This window comes from Anopheles coustani, chromosome 3 (assembly GCF_943734705.1).
Source record: "Anopheles coustani chromosome 3, idAnoCousDA_361_x.2, whole genome shotgun sequence".
Classification (NCBI taxonomy): domain Eukaryota; kingdom Metazoa; phylum Arthropoda; class Insecta; order Diptera; family Culicidae; genus Anopheles; species Anopheles coustani.
The window spans coordinates 34,769,200-34,781,036 of NC_071288.1; the positions used below are offsets into that span (position 1 = coordinate 34,769,200).

At 44.3% G+C, this 11,837-nt stretch overlaps 3 protein-coding genes across 3 annotated transcripts; 2 read left to right on the plus strand and 1 right to left on the minus strand.

Annotated features, from left to right (window-relative positions):
• Positions 1 to 36: 36 nt before the first annotated feature.
• On the plus strand, positions 37 to 1,966 carry LOC131271607 (zinc finger protein 107-like). Its single transcript, XM_058273096.1, has 4 exons — positions 37 to 864; positions 934 to 1,284; positions 1,365 to 1,423; positions 1,486 to 1,966. The coding sequence occupies exons 1-4, from the start codon at positions 37 to 39 to the stop codon at positions 1,676 to 1,678; spliced, it is 1,431 nt and encodes a 476-aa protein (XP_058129079.1). The 3' UTR covers positions 1,679 to 1,966.
• LOC131271608 (uncharacterized) lies at positions 1,660 to 7,629 on the plus strand. Its single transcript, XM_058273097.1, has 4 exons — positions 1,660 to 1,787; positions 2,616 to 2,728; positions 6,667 to 6,864; positions 6,927 to 7,629. Exons 2-4 carry the CDS (start codon positions 2,642 to 2,644, stop codon positions 7,203 to 7,205), a joined length of 564 nt encoding a protein of 187 aa, XP_058129080.1. The 5' UTR covers positions 1,660 to 1,787; positions 2,616 to 2,641; the 3' UTR covers positions 7,206 to 7,629.
• Positions 7,630 to 7,939: 310 nt separating this feature from the next.
• LOC131259941 (thialysine N-epsilon-acetyltransferase) lies at positions 7,940 to 10,136 on the minus strand. Its single transcript, XM_058261559.1, has 3 exons — positions 10,047 to 10,136; positions 9,758 to 9,978; positions 7,940 to 8,352 (listed from the first exon to the last, which is right to left on the minus strand). Exons 1-3 carry the CDS (start codon positions 10,134 to 10,136, stop codon positions 8,049 to 8,051), a joined length of 615 nt encoding a protein of 204 aa, XP_058117542.1. The 3' UTR covers positions 7,940 to 8,048.
• Positions 10,137 to 11,837: the final 1,701 nt, after the last annotated feature.

Sequence of the window (11,837 nt, forward strand, 5' to 3'; positions counted from 1 at the left end):
AAACAAAACAAAACGGCGTTTAAAAACAGTGGAACGATGGAGTTCGCGAAGAAAAAGTGCGGAATTTGTGGCGCCGGTGGTTCAAACCTGCGTCCCAACCTAGTGACGCTCAAGACCAAGTTCTCGGGGACAACTGTGTACCAGCTGATGGAACGCTTCATCGAATATGATCTGTCGGAGTTGGGCACCGACATGGCCGAATCTGCTGCCTGCAACGAGTGCTACGCGAAACTGAACGATTACGATGCTGCTTACACGAAAGCACTTATTATACAGAAAGAACTGCTGGATCTCTTGAAAAACAGCCCACTGGGAATTGCCCCGGACTTGGAGGTTCTGGATTACTATGAATACGAAGAAGAAATGGACAGCGACTCGCAAGTTCCCTTGCGCGAAGTCGACAAAGTTGAAAAAGAAAATGATGATCCGCAACCAAAGTCACTTCGTTCGGAAGAAGCGGGTGGTGCAACATTACTCTTGCAGGGACAGCTTAACGCTGAAGAATCAACCCCGTCTTCCGGAGTTAGCTGGAAGTGTAACGCATGTGGACAGCAGTTTAAAAATCTAAGCGAAATGCAAGAACATAAACATTTGAAAGTTGAAAACGACAGCGATGATACGAATGAGCCTGACCTTTCAATTGAATCTCTACAGTCGCCCTATCAGGATGAGACCGGCGATATCATGGAGGAATCGGACGATATTCAATATGACACAGCGGATGATGGTCCGGCGGCAGCATTTATCATTGAAAAACTTGATGAAGAGGACATCGAAAGTTTGGAAGAACTGCCAGCTAAAACTAAACGGTCAAGAGAGTGTTATTATTGTGACGAGTTTTTCTCTTTTCAAGAATCTTTCAAGGTTGGAAAAGGTTGAATGCTTGTTAAAAGCTGTTTAGATTACTCTGTTTTTTCTTCTTTTATTTCGCAGGAGCATATGGACACTGTACATTCCATGGAGAATGGGCAACACAAATGTAAAATCTGTGGCTTCTTGGCAAAAACGCGGGCCGCACTATGCAATCATTTTTCAACCCATTTCCGGGCACCCATAAAATGTAAGATATGTCAGAAGGAGTTCCACCAAAAAGCAACACTCGTCAGACATATGGCTATTCACACGCGCAAGACGGCATACAGTTGTAAATTGTGTGACAAAAGCTACATCCACTACTCGTCCTACTACATGCATCAGCTGGCGCACCACAATATCAGGTCGAAGAAATGCGAAATTTGTGGCTATGAGCTACGATCAACTTCGCATCTCAAGCGACACATGAGGGTAAGTTCGAACAACGAGAGGGATATAGAACGCCCGCCAAACGTGGTACTATTTTTTCTGTGTTTTATTTTTCTTTTCAGACACACTCGGGAGAAAAACCATTCGAATGTCCTGAGTGTGGACAAAAGTTTTCCCAAAGGTAAGTCTGCTAGCGAGAAGCTAACATCGTATCGAGCTCATCGTTTATGATCCCAATTTCAGATACAACATGATAACGCATTTGAATGGCCATAAAGGAATAACGCGCAAAACAGCCAGAACATTCATTTGCAAACTGTGCGATAAAAGATCCGACCGCAAGATGATGCTGAGACAACATTTGCAGGTAGAACATGGTATTTCGAGCGAAACAGAGTTAGAGAAATCAATGCAGGTTGACATTGCTGGGACGTAAATAAATGAAATCACAACTAGACGACACAGTTTGGTTCACAAAGGGTTTAGAAAACAGAAAATCTTTAAAAGCCCCGCCGGTTCCGGACGATATATTTCAAAATATAGAGGTAAGAGGTTAATGACTTCAAATGAAGCAGAATTAGTCACGTGGATCTTTCTGCCTATTTTGTATCAATGTTTTTCTGTCGAATCTAATTAAAAAAAAAAAAAAGTTATTGGCGAACATAAATTTCGCCAATCTAGAAAAATATACCATACCGAACAAATACCATTACATAGAAAACTAAATCAGTAATTAAATTGTAATTGTTTATATGGTAAGAAGTTGTTTATGTTATTCCTTTTCCATTTTTGCCTCTTAGTTCTAAGTTGTTGAAATCGTAAAATGAAGTAATATACAAATCATCTGGATATAACCAATTTTTTCATATCATCTGACCATCGAAGTGCAGCTTACCAAGTCAATCTTCTACTTCTGTCGGTATACCAGTTAACTTTTTAATCATGTGCGACAATAACAAATTGAGGAGCACTAAGGTTGACGTCTTCTACGAGAATTCACGTACTGTTTCGAAAGGCATTTGAGTCCCCATGACCTGTTAAACTGCCTTACAATGCTCCAATACTAAAATGTATTATAAAATTAATTGTAGAAATCGATACCCACAAGGATTAACAACCGTTTAAGTTTAAGTCACACAACATTTATTGGTTTTAAAGAAATATGCTTGGGGATATTTCTACGGAAAAGTTAATGGTATGTTACTTTGAAATTGGAATATTCATTTAGTCCATTCAGAGAAAACCTTTGTATAACAGACGTTGGAAGTCTTCACACTTTATCTTCATAATCGATAGAGATAAGTGCTTTGATAAGCGTACGTGGATGCCACTAATGGCAATGGCGTATCATTTTCACCCCAAAAAACGATCAGTGCGCGTTTAGTCTTGGGCGTGGTACATGAGTGGTCTCAAAGCAATGGATAGTGATTGGAATACGGAAACTTACCGGACAGTTCCCCAGGTGGAACTGGGCGAGAAGGTGGAGGTGGGTAGTGTAGGGATTGAGCCATTATCACTTACCGGAACAATGTAAGGTTATTGACAAAAGATGCCGTAATTGTCATGTCATCGGTCACATTGAACGCGCGTGCAAAGAATCTTTTCGGAAGCGCAACGACACAGATGGGAATAACCCGTCTCAGAATATGGAGCCACGAAAAATCGCGGCGGTTACTGACGATTCTGGCCAAGGAGAGGAGGAACTGATTGAAACTAAGCAGTCTATTTTACCTAGAATGGTGTACACGGAGGAGAGCCAACAAGTTACTAATTCTCTACACACTCCGGTGGAGGAAGTTAAGGAAAATATCCTAGTTAACATGGTTAACCGCAACAGTACGAATGAGGAGATTATAGTTGGAAAAATAGCAGGTTTTTCCGTAAGCTTTTTAATAGATTCCGGAGCAGATGTCAATACAGTAGACGGAAATACATTTGAATGCTTAAAGAACAATGATATTTTCAACTTGAAGGAAGGTACGGACCGACAGCTGAAAGCGTACGGTGTAAAGGAAGAGATCCAAGTGCAAGCCTCCTTCGTGGCCGAACTATTCATTTCCGAAGATCGACCACGATTGCTGGAGAAATTTTACGTCATTCCAGGGGGACGAGCACTATTGAGCCGGGATACAGCACTAAGGTACAGCGTCCTACAACTCGGAATGAATATTCCAGTGATAGGTTATCATGATGAATATCGCTTACTCCCGGGAGAGATTTTTGCCATCGCTGTCGAGCATGAGTTTCCCAAATTTAACATAGCTCCAGTAATGTTGCACTACGACAAGAGCTTACCACCGTCTCGAAACATATTCACCAGTATCCCTCCAGCATTTAAGCTCGAAACGGAGAAACGTTTAGATGATCTACTTTCTACGGGAATCATAGAGCGAGTTACCAAAGACATGGAGAAATCGTTTTGTTCTTCGTTGTTGGTTGTTCCTAAAGGAAAAAATGACATTCGTCTCGTCGTAGACCTAAGAGGTCCTAACAAGAACATAATCAGAACCCCATTCAGGATGCCAACCTTCGAAGCAATATTATCGAAATTGAACGGCGCTTCGTGGTTTTCGACGATAGATTTAACAAGCGCGTTTTTTCACGTTGAACTTCACGAGGATTGCAGACATCTAACGAATTTTTTCGCCGGAACGGGAACATATCGGTTTAAAAGATTACCCTTCGGACTTTGCAACTCACCGGATATTTTTCAAGAACTGTTGCAAACAGTAGTCCTGGAAGAATGCCCAGGTGTATTGAATTACTTGGATGATATTTTAATTTTTGGTGGTTCGAAAGAAGAGCACGATAATCATTTGAAGTTAGCACTTCAACGATTGAAGGACCATAACGTCCGACTAAACCAGAAAAATGCGTATTCGGAGCTAGAACCGTCAAGTTTTTAGGTTTTAATTTGTCTGGTGACGGTTGGAGGATCGAAGAGGACAAAAAAAGAGCCATCAAGAATTTTCGAAGACCTGAGAATTTATCGGAGGTTAAGAGCTTTTTAGGGCTGATGACTTTCGTAGAACGCTTCATACCTAAACGGGCTGATAAAACCGAAAAACTCCGATTGCTCACCAGTTCTAATAACTTCTACTGGACAGACGAGGAGGAGCGAGAATTTCAATTTTTGAAAAACGAAGCACTAAACTATATAACCAAACTCGGCTATTTTGATCTAAAAGACGAAACTGAATTATACGTTGATGCATCTCCTACAGGGCTTGGAGCCGTATTAATACAATTCAACGAAGAAGGTAGCCCAAGGATAATAGCATGCGCATCAAAGACACTTACACCCTCTGAACAGAGATATCCTCAAACGCAGAAGGAGGCGCTGGCAATTGTTTGGAGCGTAGAACGATTTACTTATTACTTATTGAACAAATATTTCGTTATTCGAACCGACTCCGAAGCTAACGAATTTATATTTAATGGAACACATCGTATGGGCAGACGAGCGGTGACACGTGCAGAAGCATGGGCCCTTAGGTTACTTCCTTATCATTTCAATGTTAAAAGAGTTCCAGGTCACCTAAATGTTGCGGATGCTTTGTCAAGATTGATTAGCAAATCACAAGAAGATGACGAGTTTGACGAAGACAACGAAAAGCACCTGCTATATTCTTTAAACGGCGGCAACATGAGTATCTCTTGGATGGAAATTCAGATTGCATCCGAAGCAGACGAAGAACTAGTTGCTGTAAGGGCAGGAATCCAGTCCGGAAAGTGGCCTAAAAGTCTGCGTCGTTTTGAGTCGGAAGCAAAGAATCTTAGAAGTTTGGATCCCATCGTATTCAAGGATGACTTAATAGTTTTACCATCAAAGCTGCGTTCTACAGCATTGGAAGCGGCACATCGTGGGCACGTCGATTGTGGAGCAACAAAACGAATCCTTCGAGAATTTTTTTGGTGGCCAAACATGTCAAAAGAGGCTGCAAACTTTGTGAATAATTGCGAGACGTGCATCGTTATTTCGAAAAGAAACCCACCCATCCCGCTTTCCAGTAGACATATGCCAAACGGGCCATGGGAAATTCTGCAAGTAGATTTTTTGTCTTTGCAAGGATACGGATCAGGAGAATTCCTGATAACCGTCGATATTTATTCTCGCTATTTGCATATTTCGGAGATGAGGAAAACGGATACCCAAAGTACCAACGCTGCGCTTTGCAAGGTTTTTACAATTTGGGGCCTGCCTCTTATAATACAGAGTGACAATGGTCCACCATTCCAGAGCTCGGAGTTTAAAGAATACTGGGAAGACAAAGGAGTAAGAATCCGGAAATCCATTCCTCTGAGCGCACAATCGAACGGAGCAGTAGAACGACAAAATCAAGGTATTATTAAAGCAATGGCAGCTGCAAAAGAGGAAGATAGGAATTGGAGAGACGCATTAGAGGAGTATATATACATTCATAATACCCAGAAACACCATTCGCGTCTGGGAGTTACGCCTTTCGAGCTTCTAGTCGGATGGCGATTCCGCGGAACTTTTCCTTGCCTATGGGAGAGTAAGGAGCCACTCGATCGTTCAGATATTAAGGAGACTGATGCCGTTTCTAAACTAATAAGTAAACAATTCGCAGACAAACATCGCGGAGCAAGAGAATCCGATATAACAGTCGGAGATACAGTGGTGCTTGCTATTCCGCAAAGAACAAAAACCGATCCAACATTTTCCAGCGAGAGATATACGGTATTGACAAGAGATGGGGCAAAAGTGGTCATAATAAGCGAATCAGGAGCTAAAATAACCAGAAATGTAAGAGACGTGAAACGCGCCCCGGATCGAGAGAATGTTCAGGAGTCAAACCAAGGAAGCGGCTTAGAGATCAATGGAAAAGCAGTTGACCCTGCAGAAGATAACGAGCATATCAGCGGTAATCTACAAACAAGACCCCGAAGAAAATGTAAGATACCGAATAGATACCAGGATACAGTTATGTATCACGTTTTCGATTAAGAGTAGAGGTAGTGGAGGATGTAGGGATTGAGCCGAGCTAGATGAATATATTGTATAATAATAGTGAACGAATTAATCGAAATTATAAACGAGCGAATTTCGAATGCGAGGAAACGAAAAAAAATTAAAAATGAAATCATTCGCTATATAGTTGGCAATGAAAATTGGAAGAGCGATGGCCTACTACTGAACCGAGATGGATCTGCATATTGAAAAAGATGGAACAAAGTAGACATTGGAAAACGAAATGGATTGAACCATCAGTCTTGTGATTGATTTTGACGAGAGTGGTTGGAGATTGTAAGAATTAAGAGAGGAAAATTTGTCGAATTTGGAAGTTGAAATATATTGGAAAAGAGTAATGATTCGTGGAGATCACGACAGGTAGTAGCAATTGTTTCGGAAACTAAATGTCCAATGTTTAATCGATCATCGCGGGTGGTATTTTGCCTCAGACCAACGACCTGCAGCCGCGGAACGATGACCCGAAACCGAAGAGTCCCCAGGGGAATATGTTCGTACAGAGCATGTTCGATATGACCCTGATAACGGTCAACTTTTGCCAGATTTGCTACATCCTGAAGGTTGGGCCAGGCTTAGGATGGTTGTACTACCTGCTGTTGGGACTTTTTGGGATGTCGCTCGTTTTGCTAGTAAGTATAGACCGTAACGTAACGTCGATCACTGATGACATCACCGTCCTGTTTTTTTTCAGTTTTTGCACGGGTTCATGGGTTTGTTTGGGAGACTTCGATGTAGTAAGCCGCTTCCTAGTGGCTGTTTCAATTGTCTCTACAACGCCTCAATGTTCATGGTGGTGATGGTATATTTAGTGAACCTTGTTGGCAGTGTGCTGATGTTGAAGGAAGCGGAAAATAAGTGCCAGCTCATGTTAGCAAACGTAAAAACTTCGATGAATCCTTTTGAGGCTATGACTACCGCTGATGTATTTTGGGATAGAGGAACCACTACCGCTTCCCCATCGGAATATTAATGGTAGAAATGTTTTTGCTCATAATTAGACAAATGTTTTCAAGCTATCATGTCGTTTTCAAGTATTCCACAGGGTTCTTTTTTGTAATTTTTAAGCCACATTTCGCATTGGAAAAGACTTAAAACATGATAGAGTGCCAAATTGAACGGCATTGGTTTATGAGAGTAGAGTTTCGGTAGGTCGTTATACCTACATTGTACATTTCATTATGTGTATCAAATATGAGCACGAAAAAGTATTCCCAAACGATATAGTATGGACATTATTAAATTGTGGCTATGAGCTTATAAAAATTTTGTAAATTTTTCGACCTGCTTGTTGAAACAAGACTGTGTAGAACAATATAGGCGAAATTTTTAGTTTTTCAAATAATACAACCTAGCTCTGTATTTCTTTTTAAGAAAATAAACTTAAAAGAGTGTCATAATCAGCTGTGCTATTTATGTGTACCCATTTACTAATTGTAAATAGTTACTCCCAGTATCTTGTAAGTGTTTCTAGCAGTGTGAACCTGAATTTTGCTAAAACTGTCTATTGAAGCTAGCTATATTGAACCATATCGATTAAATGACTCCTTTTCACTTTCTAATTTCAATTATCTGACCGTGCAAATAACGAAATAGTAATATTTGAAGAAAGTTTCCCAATATTTCTTGACGCTACAAGTTTGATCAAGCTGCATAAATTTTCCTGACAAAACGCGTGGGCCAAATAGTCAGACTTTTAAACAGTTTTAATGCCACATTGTTTGTATAGGGGTTTAAAAAATACTTAGAATCTGCCTGTACACAATACTTGCAATGGCTTGGTAGTCTGCAATGGTAGTCAACCATTTCTTCGTATTCACTCCGTACAAAGTTTGTCTATCGCATCCTTCTGCAACCGATAGAAATGCCAGCTTTCCGTTTCCGTCATATCCTGGGCCCCCATCCGTCGGTAGAATCGGGTCGCCGGATTCCAGCCCAGCACGTGGAAGTCCAGCCGCGAGCAGCCACTTGCACGGGCGTGTCTTGCCAGCGCCTTGAAGAACTGTTCCCCGTACCCACGGCCACGGTACGCCGGGCGGATGTAGATGTCCTCCAGCGCGAGCGATTTACCCTGCCAGGTCGAGTACGAGTAGTAGCAGATAGCGTATCCGATCAGTTGCCTGTACGATGCGAGAAAAGGATAACGGAAAGTTGGTGGCTGTTTGTTGACATTTGCGCCCAAAAATCCCCATGGTAACGAGAGGTGGCATGGTTTTCTTCGACTTCGGTTTGCGGTACCGTTATTTTTAAAAATGATCTTCAGTTTTTGAGAGTGGTAGTGTTCTGAAAAAAAGCCATAATTTGGTACGCAGGGCAACAAGTACCAGTGAGGGAAATTCTCGATAATACAGCGTTCGCTCACCAATCCTCCGGCTCTTGATGCGGCATTTCAGTTGTGATTTACATTACTTTACTCGTTTTCTTCTTCGTCATGCCTCCCAGCGTTGGCCGTATTGCTTCCCGGTTCACCCGGCACGGCACCAGTCCGGGTGCGGTGGCCAGCCACTTATTAAGTGGAAATAATAATGGGAGGATTCATGGTTAAACATGCCCGCTGATAAGATAACGAGGGCAACCCTCTCGAGCGCTCACGAGGGGAGGTAGCCGTGAGCCTGTGGCCAGTCCGGGTCCAGGCCGTGCTGCATCGTGTTGACATCGGCGACAATGACGCCCGAAACGCGGCGGTAAGAAGAGGACCCACGGCCGTCCCAGAAATGCGCTACACTGTTATCTACAGCTGTGTGGTTTTCGTCTCACACGGATCGCACCATCTCGGCAGGGCAAGCAAAGGCAGTGCAGGGCAAGCAGCCGATGTGCCGATCTGTGCCGACGCGGGAATTGTGCAAACAAGAATCGTCCCTCTGCCCAGCCAGGACGACCACCAAGCGACCCCGGGGCTCGAAGGCGCCCGTGCTGTGCGTGTGTACTTAGGAGCGCGTTGGGGCCGGCTTACTGTGCAAGCGACAGATTGACATCCGTCCGTCCGTCCGTCCGTCCATTCGTCGGTTTAGGATCGCTCGCAATGCCCGCTGGTTGGTGCAGTGGTCGCAGCGATGGTGGGGAAAAATATAGAAAATCAACAAACCCAACTGATAGCCGCATGGAGGACGGCGGGTTCTCTGTCCCACGGTCCCGGGTAGTGTGCGAGGTGGCGGAGGAGAAGAGTGATTAAAAATATGGGCTGGAAAAAAGAAGCAGCCGCAGCAGCAGCCTGCTCTGGAAAACAAAACATGCTCGCGATCGTCCTGCCCGGACAATTCTTATCAGTAGTTGCCCACCCGGGGTCGGTCGGTGGGAGGAATGCACATGGGGTGGGGGAGCATCTTCCATCGATCGAATGGATGAAGCTTTCTGCTGTCCGTCGCGGGCATAATAAATACGGCGAAATGTGCACTCATTCTCTCCAACCTCTGTCCCCCCTCCCCCTTCACGGGGCCAGATCCATGTCCTAGCCGATGACGAACGAAAATTAAACCACCGGCGCTGGTTCTGCGCACAACGCGTATTTATAAATTATGCCTTTACCGGGTTAGAGGTCCCGTGCTGGCAGCGCACGGATCGGATGACGGCACTGACGTTGAGTGGTCCTGATTAGCGTGGCCCTGCGGGTCGCACTGGAGCTCGAGCACGAAACTATGAAACACTGGCCCGTCGCCGGCGACCGCTCCATCGAAGCCGCCGTCCCGCACCAGATCGGCGACCGTGAGCTGCGGTCCGTCCGGCATCTTCTCGAAGTCGGCCAGCTCCTGTGCGAAGCGGGGGTGGATGAGTTTTACGGTCCAGCACAGAGGACGAGTCCCTTCCGGGGAGGTACCTGTATCATGGCGATCACTTCCGGTAGGTCATCCTTAAGCGTTCGTCGTACGAGCACGGCGTTGTCGCGGTTGCAAGTGGCTGTATCCATTGTGTCACCCTTCCTCCGGGCCGAGGCTCACCGCTTGCGTGGTCCTTGGACTGCGTGTATCCCTACCGATCCAACCGTTTCTGCGAACGGCACAAGACTGAACTGCACAAGACCCCGGACAAAACTGGTCCGCCGTCGTTGATAACTGGATGAATTGAGCGGTACTATCAAATTAGTTTGTAAATTAAAATTTTATCTTATCAGTGCACGGCCACGTTCCCTGCCCTGCCCCGCTCCCCTTCCCGTCCCTCACAAACTCACACACACAAGCGCGCTGCGATGTCTACTACTAATCAGCCATTCCCGCGATTACCCGGCACCAACGGGGTTGGTGACGCTCTCCGCCTGGCTGAGGAGGACGCACCCGATGCACCGACCGGCGGTTCGGGGGCTTCGGGACCGTATCAGCGGCATCCCGGGGGCGTCCGCCCCTTGGGCTATCAACAGCTGTTCGGTGACGTACCGGGAGGCGCGATCCGCGATATTCCAACCCGGGGCTGTCCCCGGGAAGTGTCGCGGCGGAAGTGGCTGTTTGTGGCAAATTTGCCACACCGACCTTGGCCACCTGGTTGACGCGTGGCCAGCGCCGCACGGTTTACGTTATCGAAGTCTCAAGTTCAAGCATAGAACGTCGCCCGATGGACGTTATGCAAGCCGCGTTGCGCTTATCACACCTGTTCCGATTGTCTTGCTATCAGTGTGTAGTGTTGTTATCGCCAGAACACGGTCGACACGGAAGGGAGTATGTAAGAGTAGCATAAAAGTAGAAACCGGCTGTTATCGGTACGGTGCTATAATATGGGCAGCCGGCCACCGGAGAGCGCCATTATTAATCAATCATTCTATTTGAGGATTATCAGTGAGAGTTGTTGCACCGACCTGATAGCATTGTCTTTATTTAAACTGGAACCAAGTTTTTAGAATCCAGTACAATTTGTCACAACAAACCGATCTTTTACATATTTATTTTTATTTTTTTGTTTATGATGTAGGAAAAACTAAAACGAAAATAGTTGACCAGTCGATGAACTGGTATGAAATGAGTCAATTTGACTCAACATACATATAGCCTTCTAATTGAGTAATGTTTCCTGAAATGATGAAACAAAATCGTGTATTATGATGAAACAGCATAATTGTGTTGAAGAAGACATATTTACTATTTCTTAGAAAAATGACTTTTGTTTCATTCTTCATGAAGATATTTATTTTAAATTACGGTTATGTCATTAGTTTTTCGACTAATAATCAACAATAAAATAAAACAATATTGGGTCACATTCGTCCCAGCCTCTTTGGATTGATGAACAAAGCGAACAAAACTTTTGATTGATCAAGAGCACAATTTATTATACGATCCGATTTTCCAATTTCAAACCGTCTTCGTTTGTATTTGAGCAAAGAAGTATGAAAAAAAAACCCGGTCCGTCGTGCCGTGCCGAAATGGAAGACAAACACATCAAGAAAGAAACCCGTGTTTGTCCAAATATTTGAAACTGATTCCGTTATCTTAATGACCCGTCTCGTCGTCCTGTGAACAACATCTTCATCGGAAGTGTTCACTCTCGGTGCTTCGGTCAGTTGTAATTGAACGCATGAGCTGCCCGTGTGCGGTTCAAACATCAATGTCGATGCTCCAATCGGACCGTGCACCGTGGGGTATGCTTTTCGTAGAGGTCAATTTAAGAAGAGAAGAAAAAA